This window comes from Fopius arisanus, unplaced genomic scaffold (genome assembly GCF_000806365.1).
Source record: "Fopius arisanus strain USDA-PBARC FA_bdor unplaced genomic scaffold, ASM80636v1 scaffold00029, whole genome shotgun sequence".
NCBI lineage: Eukaryota > Metazoa > Arthropoda > Insecta > Hymenoptera > Braconidae > Fopius > Fopius arisanus.
This window is the reverse complement of record NW_011887768.1, coordinates 569915-580863: the sequence shown is the minus strand read 5'-3', so window position 1 is coordinate 580863 and position 10949 is coordinate 569915. Positions and strand designations below refer to the sequence as shown.

Below are 10949 nucleotides of genomic sequence, written 5' to 3'. Positions count from 1 at the left end.
TCGGCTGACGGGCAGACACCCCAGCATTGCGTGTGGCGTCCTCTCTCCCTCGGGGTGAGGTATTACGATTCCGGTGGGGTCACTCAAACCCCCAGAACTGAGCCTCTACTTTAGTCAATCCTCTCTGCCCAAGAGTTTCAGGCGTCATTTTCACAGGCGCAGTCGCTCTCAGTCGCCCAGTCCGTCGTGAAAATTTATTTCCCGCAGATGTCTGACCAAGTGTTTATTGAAATCATTCGATAATTAACCCAAAAACTGATCACTCGATCGTCCGGCAATTCGTCGAAATCGGGCACAACCCCATTGAAGATTTCACTCTCCTGTATTGATGTAAGTACGCTGAACACCGTCCATCTTGTTTCGTGAATAAACCAATTACTTTTTTCACTGATTAAAAAAAAACCATCAGATTTCTCATCCGCGTCGTCTTTCACTCCATAAAACAACGGAAATTGCAATGACTATTTTACGGTTGGAGGCATCACCCGATTGTGATGTTGAACGACAAATCGATATCTTAACCTCAAGACTCTGTTTGCAGAACTGTTCAGCAGTCACTTCTCCTGGATTTCTATAATAAACCCTAGAAGAAAAATAAAATCATCATTTTAACTGGCTCAGTGCAATCGCCAGAGTCCAGAGGTTTTTTTTCTATTTATTTTTATAAGCTTATGGTATTTTAATTTATCAAACTGCCAGACTCTCACGTTACAAAACTCTGACCCCATGATATTAAAAAATGAGCAATGCGGACTTTATTTTATCGGCTTTTTTTGTTTATCTATCAGTCTCATGAAATAAATAATTTTATGAATCTGTTTTTTCACATTATCGATACCGACTATCAAAATGCACAGCTGATGTCTGTCGATTGATTCTGCGATGCGTTACGAAATTTTAATTACTGATTGAATTTATAAAGGGTCATCAAATTACCGCACCTCATAATTTATGACCCGCGGCGACACCGATAAATGTGATTTTATTGTAATTTATATTGAATTATTTATAATTGAGCAATGGATTGTTGTTACTTTGATTTATCAACGTAATTGTAAGGTAGACACGTAGAAATTTAGTAATAAGAATTTTGTTTGAACTTGAAATAGCGTCTGAACGAATCCGAGAGCCCTATTACGCCCTCAACATGCCGTAGCTAATGATCTGGTTGTAGTTCAAGACGATATTTAAATGCTATTGAACTAACGAGATATATAACAAAAATATCATACTATGCAAAACTGGAACCCATGGCAGTTACCCACTGCCACTCCTGTTACCGGTTCGATGCCACAGACTCCTGGGGGCTCCGGTTATCCTCCACCCGGGGCAGATCCCATGGCAACAATGCAGGCATACATGCAATATTATAATCAACCAGTAAGTTCTACAACTGATATTCTCACACTCGGAGACCATTTTTTTTCTACACACAACGTGAAAATAGTCTTGATATTACCCTTCACACGTTAAAGGGTTAATATTTTTATTTAAACAACTCCTGGTTTTCGCTTTTAACAAAATTAATAGCTAAGTTCTATTAAATTTTTATTAGAACTCTGTAAGAAATATCTTCATGTTCTATTAGAATTCTGTTTAATTTTAGTTTTGGTTTTTTTTCTTTTGCGTTTTTATAGTAAATTATGCAACTTTCATAGAAACATGATAATTTTTTATTTTTCTGTTCGAATTTTAGCGCCTAAATTTTCGATTTTTTTCTCCTGCATTTATATCTGTATTTCGTAATAAATTTCAAGAGAAAAAAAATGGAAAAATAGTGCCGACGAATTTTTATGGGAAAAATCTTGATGGAATAAATAAAACCATCGATATATTTATGCATTTGTTTATAAACAAATGTCTAGTTATGTACATGGCGTTGACGATGCGATAAAATTTTTTATGGAATTGGCAAGAAGAGAAGAAATCGAATTTTTTCTAAGAATTCTAATACAACTCGGATAGTTTCTCAGAGAGAGTGCAACTTTCTATGAAATTCTCTCATACGTATGTTAAAAACGAATTCCTTTTCTTTCTCTGTCTCCTTTTATGTCACCACGAGACAGAGAAGGTTCTGATATTTTGGAATGACGAATAAATATTTTGGAAAATTCATCCTTTGCAGTGTCATCCGGTAAAACACACGAATAAGGCGCAAACAATAACACCCATTACAGAATTAATTGATCAATCAGACGGACAATAAATCATGAATTTTTCCAACTTTTTTCTCCGTTGAGATTTGAAGTTTTCCGGAGTTTGTAAAAAAAAAAAAATCAATTAGGAATGCGCATGATTAATCAAAGAATTGAGGGAATTTTTCGTGATATTAACATGAAATGAATGATAGGCACCGAGTGGATATACCGCTGAGCAGTGGTCAGCTGCTCAACAACAAAATTGGGCCCAATGGCAGCAGTGGCAACAACAGTATCAACAGTGGCAGGCCCAATACGGTGCAAAGGTACGGAAAATGGATCGACCGGGTGGAGCTATTCCACCACGTGGATAATGCCGAAACCAAAAAAAAAAATGAATTTATTTTCAGTATCAAGATGCGATGAAGCAGATGTCATCAGCTGGAGTGAGTGGAGTACCACCAGTTGTTCAACCACCTCCACTACCCAAGGAGAATTCAACCGCGAAACCCCCTTTACCCCCTGATAACGCGAGCTACGGTTTTAACGGTATTTTACCACCGCATCAAAATAATTTACCCCTTTTTCCGTCTAAAAATGCGAATCCTCCTTTACCACTCGGTCCACCACCTCCACCCCCTGATAATGCTCATGATGGCTTGAATTCAGGGAAGAGGAGCGCTGATACTGATATTGTAACTGATAGTGCTAAGAAATTGAAAAACGAAGAGGATGAGCTCACGGAAGCCGAGAGAACGTTTGACGCACAATTTAAACAGTGGGAAGAACAATTTAACAAGTGGAAACAACAAAATGCTAATCATCCGGACAAGGTAGGTTGATATTAAATTACAATATCGGAAGACAATTGATATTTATCCTCCACTTCTCTTCGGCTGCTCGTTAACGCAATGAAACAGTTAAATAAACTCGATTACCTAATGAATCCAAACAAAAAGTAATAATTATTTTCAGGCACAGTACAAGCAGTACGAGGCAAAGTGGACAGCATGGCGAGAGAAGTTGATCGAACGACGAGATCAGATGCGAAAGAAGCGAGAAGCTCAAAGAGCTAAGATCGAGGCAGAGAGGAAGAAGAATATGCCAGGTGGTGACAAAATTCTGAATATTCTGTCCAGCACGGAGAATCAGGGATTACTGAATAATCTCTTGGGGATTGGAAAGACCCTGGGATTGACTGGCAAAGATGTTGGCGAAGGACAACCACCTCAGACTGCGTTTCCACCAGCTGGACCAGCACCACCAGCTCTGGGTCCACCTGCAATGCAGACACAGCCTCCACCTATACCCAACATGCCTGATATTACCCAGAGTCCTTGGGGTGGTCAGCAGTGGCCGGGACAGTACAACATGGGAAATATGCCAATGCCAGGGTATTCCAACTTCTCTCAACCGCCACCTCTGCTTCCGCCTGGCAATCAACCAATGATGCCATCGACCATGCCACCATTCAATCCACCTCCTAATCTCAATACCAACTTCTCGCAGCCACCGCCTGGCTTCAACTCAGGCTTTCCTGGACCTAATCCTCAGATTAATCAGAATTCTCGGGATCAGGGAGGATCAGGTAGGCGGGAGGACGGACCCCCGAATATGCCGTTTAAAAGGGACTCGTACGATCAGAATCAGCAGAACAGGTTCAACGATCGAGGGACCAATGATCAATTCCGGGGACATGATCAGTTCAATCGTGATGGCAACAGAGGAATTAACTCTGGGGGTATGAATCAGGGGGATGGACGTGGCGATTTTTCGAATGATCGGTTTGGGAATGATGGACGGGACTTCGGCGGTCGGAGTGATTTTCGATCGGATTCATTTGCACCTAAAGATCGATTCAGTGAGAGATCTTTTACTGATAATCGACTCGACGACCAGAAACCAAAGGAGCAAGATCGATTTGGGAATAGGGGTGCATTCGAATCGAATTTCGAACGTCCGCAGGATCGATTTGGCGGCGATCGGTTTAGTGGGAATGATCGATTCGGCTCTGGGAATAATCGATTTGATGACAAAGATCGATTTGGAGGGGATCGAGCTGTGTCTGACGATAGGATGGGATCTGGTGATCGATTCGGTGGAAATATCAACCGATTTGATTCAACTGATTCAAACGATCGGAGGGACAACTTCGGGGGTAATTCTAGGAATTTTGGCAAGTCCGATCGTTTTGATGGACCTCCAGAGATGTCACCAGAGTTGAAAGCTCTCATGGAAAAAAGACGAGCAGCTCTCAATGTGTTTAAACCATCCGGTAGTTTTCTGAGCTCTGAGAAAAGTGGTAGTACATTTGGATCGCTGGGTGAGAGCTTTCGGAAAATCACGGGGAACGCACCTTTTCTGCCGAGGGATCGACCAGGTGATCGGGGTTCCAGATCTGGACCGTTCAGTGGACCAGACAATGGTCCCCTCTCTAGATCTGGTTTTTCTGGTGGACCCAATATTGGACCGGATAATTCTTCGTATAGACCGCCATTTTCTGGTGGACCGGATAACTCTTCGTTCCGACCTTCATTTTCTGGTGGACCGGATACTTCTTTATCTAGACCATCATTTCCTGGTGGACCCGATAATTCATTTAGATCTGGATTTTCTGGTGGACCCAACAGCGGACCAGATAATTCCTCGTTCAGACCGTCATTTTTGGGAGGACCTAATAGTGGACCGGATAGTGCTCTCCTGTCTAGACCTGGATTCCCTGGAGGGCCCAATACCGGACCAGATAATTCTTCGAGACCTCCATTTTCAGGTGGACCGGACAACTCCTTATCTCGACCGCAATTTTACGGAGGACCTAATAGTGGATCCGACAACACTTTGTCTAGACAGCCATTTTCAGGAGGTCCCAATAGCGGAACCGACAACACTTTGTCTAGACAGCCATTTTCAGGAGGTCCCAATAGCGGACCCGACAACTCCCTGTCTAGACCGCCATTTTCTGGAGGACTCAATAGTGGACCCGACAACTCCTCGTCTAGACCTCCATTCTCTGGAGGCCCTAATAGTGGACCCGATAATTCTTCATTCAACGCACCATTTAGTGGAGGGCCCAACTCTTCGGACAACTCTTTATCTCGGCCGCCATTTTCGGGAGGACCTAATAGCGGGCCAGACGGCGGTCCTGATCAATTCCGCGACGACTTGCGCTCTCGAGGTGACACATTCCGATCTCGTGGGGACTTTGAGTCCCAAGATATGGGCCCGCATTCAGATGATTTTGGATCGCGAGGAGGCAATGCTGGGGCTCGAGGGGGGCCGCCACTTCTAGACACATCTCCGCAGAAAGTTCCACCACTCGAGGTACCGCCTTGGATAGACCCGAACATGATGAAAAGTCCAATGGGCCTCAGCGAGAGTGAGAATCTCAATAAGGAGCCTGACGTCTCAAATCCTAATGAACTGGCGGAGAAGGACAAGCCCGGCGTAAATCCCAATGCGTCATCGTCACCGATTCCTGAGCCATTGATGAAGAAACCAGACGGGCTGCCCTTCATGGGAGAAAACGATCCGAAACCCGAGGACTTGAACATGGAGCCGCCACCGGAACTACCAGATTTGGGCCCGGTCAAGCAGACTAATCAAATGGTGAGTGAACCTCCGTTGGAGTCGAATCCGCCCAGCGATTCTTTTGATCGTCCATCGAACTTCTTCAATGGTCCATTTGGAAATCGAGGAATGGATGGTGATCGAGGAATGGCTCAGGGGGGACCATCAGGATATGAAGGTGGACCTCGGGGGCCCAATGAGCCTCCCTTCGGCATGAGAAACATGAGCGACTCCAATTTCTCCCCGCGTGGTCCACCTGACGGTCCCTTCGGGCCTCGCCCGAATCCTGGATCATTTGCGCCCAGCATGGAAGACCGTTTTCGCAAGGACTTCGGTCCCCGTTCCTCAAATTTACCGTTTGGGCCTCGAGATAATGAGGGTCGCAATGAATTTGGTCCGCGTAATCCACCATTTGGTAGGGAACATGACGATTTCGGTGGTCGAGGGCCCAATTCGCTTGGGCCCCGGGATTCACAGGGCTTTGGCCCACGTGGACCAAATTTTTCACAACCATTCGCTCCCCGCGGACCGAATTCTCAATTCGGTTCTCGTAATGACGAATTCGGCCCTCGTAATTTACCATTTGGCCCACGAGAGGGTGACAACTTTGGGCCCCGGGGGAATGCCCCTTTTCGGCCCAATGATAATGATAGTTTCGAGCGAATGCCCAATTTCGGTCCGCGTGGACCAAATGATCTGCGCGATCGTCCGATCGCCGGGGACAATTTTATGCCTCGGCCTTTCGAGAGTTTTGGACCGCCTAGGCCATTGGGGTCGAATTTTGGGCCAGATGACAAGGGGCCGCGACCGCTGTCTGCACTAAACATGGATGGACCGATGAACCAATCGAGGGGAAACACGATGGGAGGCATCGATCGGGATAGACCTTTCGATCGATTCCGGGACGAGGTTAATCAATCATTAAACAAACCCATGGATGACTCAAGGCCGCCCATCGGTGGTCCTCAGGGTTTGGATCGGCGTTCCAATTTCCCAAGGCCTAACATGGACCGCGAACCTACTGACCCAACACTTATGAACAGAGATGATAGGGGCCCTTTTATGCGACCTGACGACGCACCGTTAGGACGGCCACCACCTGGACCAATGCAAAAGAATTTTGATGGGCCAATTGATGACCCGAGGGATGCATTCTCACGGCGCAACGATCAGGTTCCATCTGGTGATCGACGGGAGGGCCCCATTCGAGAGTTTTGCGTTGAGAAGCAATTCAATTACAATCATGGTGGTGGTGTGCCTGATCAGGTCTTCACCGAATACATTCCGTCGAAGGTCATTGATTATGGCCACATCAGGCGACCTGCAATGCAGGATTATGCAACACCAGCTCAAACCTTTGATTATTCCCACGGTAAGTTCAAGCTGAGAGCACCCGATCATGAGATTTTCCCGAAGTTGGATTTCAAGCACTGGGTAGAGAATGACGGCAACCTCCGGGAGTACGACGAGGGGATGAAGGATTATGAGTCAAGGAAAAAGCATGCCAGGATGTTGAGACAGCCTGAGGCGCGCATGGAGCCGAGGATGGATGATCGCTGGAAACGAGAAGGGCCGAGGGACTTTGGTGGTCGTTATCCATCGTGGGAAAAACCTGATTCGGGACGGAGTGCCGGGCCCAGAGGATCTGATTACAGGGAATACAGGGATCACGATGAGTTCATGGACTCGAGGGATTCGCGGAATAAACGGGGAAGGGGGAGATCTTGGGAGAGGGACTCTGTTCAACGGCGTGACGAGAAAAATCGTAGAAGCGCCAGCAAAGGTAATTTCTAAGGAATCCTGATTTGGTCTCTACCAGCAGTTCGCACTTATGTTTTTATAAATTCAGGTGTTTGAATGATGATTTTATGAAGTTTGTTTTTTTTTTCCATTCTTCCAACAGACGGAACACGTGAAAAATACGAGAGATCTCGAAAGGATACTGATTCTGAATTTAACGTTGATGACGAAAGGTAATAAGAAGTGGCTATTGTCATTTTCGAGTTTCACATTTGTCCTCATTTTTACTGAATTGATACTGACTGATGTTGAATTTCCGATTAATCGGTATTTTCAACGAGTCGTTGAATTTGGTGGAGATGAAAGAATGAATCGTTTTGTGTACTGAGAATTATAAAACTATGAATGAATGTGTATCGGTTTTACTAGATCTAAAGGAAATGTTAGCCGGCAGGAGAACTCAACAAAGACTCCCACAGAATCATCCCCTCCGAAGGACTCCAGGTATGAATTAATTCTTCAGTTTTTTAAATCCATCAGCCAAAATGATCTTTACATGAGCGTGAATTTAAGAGATACGAGTACCAGTGTTTCGGTATTGTTGGAACAGTATTTCTGATTTCAACGCGTGAAATGAAATTTTTTCAATGTTTTTAGTTGATAATAACTGTAAAAATTAGTCGACACCTTTTAACGTTGCAGCGCGTTGCGCGCAGACGCGGTATAAAAACTAACAAATTGTTATGGCAATTCCTGAATCTTTAGAATTTGTCATATCTCAGGATAGAATTTTCTTGGGAATTATCTTGCGATTTTTCATGTTTAACACCAATGTATGATAAACATCGCACATTTACATTATCACTTTCAATTCCTCGTGATTGGGAATTAGTGAAGATATTTTAAACTGTTAATTACGTATCACTTATTTCTCCTTGAATCGTCTGAAATTCGCTCGATTCAATGTCATTGTCGAATGAGTAATATTTCATACTCGTAAAATCTTGACTAAAATTTATTTCGTCGTGCGTTACGTCGCACGTATTTTCCGATTGCGAGCGATAATCATTCGCCCAAAATTTTACGGAGGACTCGATTTTTCGCGTTTCAATTCGACGAGTTGCGCGGAAAGAGTAGTTTGAAGTTACTTGTGGTATGGTACTCATATTTTCACTATTTTGTTACAGTACTTCAACTTGCAAAAATGATGACGGTCCACCGAAAACACTGGAATTGGGGAAGACACCGAATTATACTATGGTGGATGATTTACTCTGCTGTCCCGGGCGGCAAACTCGACCGCCGAAGATAGCAATCATCCTCAGAGGACCTCCAGGGTGTGGAAAATCTTTCGTCGCTAAACTCATCAAGGTAGTCCTTAATATCCTCGTTTTTTATTTCCTGAATACTATTTTGGCATATCGTATAGTTATTTCAGCCGACTGATTATTTACTTCAGTCTTTTCTCCATCTGACATTTCATGAATCTTATCCACCCAATCTTAGGACAAAGAATTAGACCAGGGTGGATCCGCACCTAGAATTCTCAGCCTAGACGATTATTTCCTCGTCGAGAAGGACGTGGAAACCAAGGATGACAATGGGAAAAGGGTTATCAATAAGGTAAATCATCAGCTCTTTTACACTCGTTATTTGTAATTAATCATTGGCTTAATTGACTAATACTATTTAAAACAGGAAATGGTATACGAGTATGAAGAGGCTATGGAGCCCAGCTATGTAACGTCACTAGTCAAGGCTTTCAAGAAAAACATCACCGACGGTTTCTTCAACTTCATTATTCTGGACGCTATCAATGAAAAAATATCGGATTACGAGGAGTTGTGGAGTTTTGCCAAGACGAAGGGTTTCAAGGTAGTGTTTAATTATTAATCTCTGTAGTGTTTAGAATATTCATTTAATTACTGGGGTGATTATTCAGGTGTACGTCTGTGAAATGGACATGGATGTCGCTGTCTGCTTGAAACGCAATGTTCACAATCGTACGGAGGACGAGATAAATCGAATCATCGATTACTTCGAGCCAACCCCCAGTTATCATCAAAAATTGGACGTTTCCTCACTTCTGCAGGAGGACGCTATCGAAGAGGTACGATAATCATTCTGGGATTTATCACTTAATTCATGATTTTGATTGTAATTTCTTTGGGTATTATTGTAGGTTCAGATGGAAGAAGCCCCATCGTCGAATCGCCAAGGGGAGGGGAATGATGACAGTCAAGATAGCCAGGACGATGGCTCAGGGTCGACGGTAAGGGTCACCAGGTTAACGTTATGTTTTTACGATAGCATTTTTTCTTGGTAATATCGTTATCTTTTGGTTTTAGGGCGTCAGCAAATGGGAGAAAATGGAGGCAGAGGACAAGCTAGGTAAGTTTTATTTTCGAATTATAACAATGTCTGATCATCTGAGAGATCTTAATCTCAATGGATAAAAATGGCGCACACTTAATTCCTATTCTCCTTTCTGTTGTCTTACCCCATGATATTTTAAATCGTATAATTTTTAGACTATTTTTATTGTGATGTTTTCCAGTGTACGTCATCATTGCGTGTTATTTAGAGCGGTTACCCATTTTAAAGGGATTAATTCAATAATCATTAATCTATATTCTTATGAATTCCAGATCGACTGGATGGGTTGAAACGCAAGAACGATGGAAAGCCTCAGACGATGGAGGACTTCCTCCAGGTTCCCGATTATTACGACATGGAGGATAATTCGGGGAAAAAACGGGTAAGTGATTAGTCAATTGAAAATTATCCTCTTGGAAGGGAACACATCGTTCATTGTAGAGAAATACTTCATAGGTACGATGGGCTGATTTGGAGGAACGAAAAGAGCAGGAAAAAATGCGAGCTGTGGGATTTGTTGTGGGCCAGACAAATTGGAATAGAATGATGGACCCCACGAAGGGCGGGAGTGCCCTCACACGTACCAAGTACATATGATCACATACTAAAAATTAACGACGGCATTAAATGACGATTGCAAAGCTTGCAATTGATTTTATTTCGATTAATTAGCGCATCTCCTCAGCTTTCTTCTGTATTATTTATCTGTAGTCCACCCTTGATATTTTATTTTCACTCATGAATTACTCTGAGTGATTCAAAGTATTTTCACGGAATCAATTGATTACTGCTGTCACCGGATTTAAAACCCCTGCGCATGGAAGTCGTATCCCCTGGCTTTGGCAGTTATCGAGTGTTCATTTTTTTTTTACATACGATCAGATTAATGTACATAAGTCTTTGATCCATTCCAGGTTTTTCAAGTTGTCTTAATGAATTAAAATGGGAAATCCCTGACTGCAGAAAGACGTGTATTGATAAGAGATAATTAAGATGAAGCGTAGAAATCAGATTTTAACGTCTGATAATTTTGCAAATCAATTCTTAGTTTAAGTTGTCGATCTGTCTCTGAAATGTATGTAACACAAATAAATGTTTGAGCGTATTGAAAATAATGGGATACTCTTT

General features: G+C 43.2%; 1 protein-coding gene across 1 annotated transcript; it reads left to right on the top strand.

Moving 5' to 3' along the window:
- The first annotated feature begins 137 nt into the window (after nucleotides 1–137).
- Nucleotides 138–10936, top strand: ZAP3. The gene is made up of 16 exons (XM_011302749.1): nucleotides 138–330; nucleotides 1110–1380; nucleotides 2351–2464; nucleotides 2549–2971; nucleotides 3114–7488; nucleotides 7609–7678; nucleotides 7875–7949; nucleotides 8633–8816; nucleotides 8952–9068; nucleotides 9144–9320; nucleotides 9388–9555; nucleotides 9628–9717; nucleotides 9794–9836; nucleotides 10094–10203; nucleotides 10278–10408; nucleotides 10736–10936. The coding sequence occupies exons 2-16, from the start codon at nucleotides 1234–1236 to the stop codon at nucleotides 10752–10754; spliced, it is 6243 nt and encodes a 2080-aa protein (XP_011301051.1). The 5' UTR covers nucleotides 138–330; nucleotides 1110–1233; the 3' UTR covers nucleotides 10755–10936.
- The last annotated feature ends 13 nt before the right edge of the window (nucleotides 10937–10949 follow it).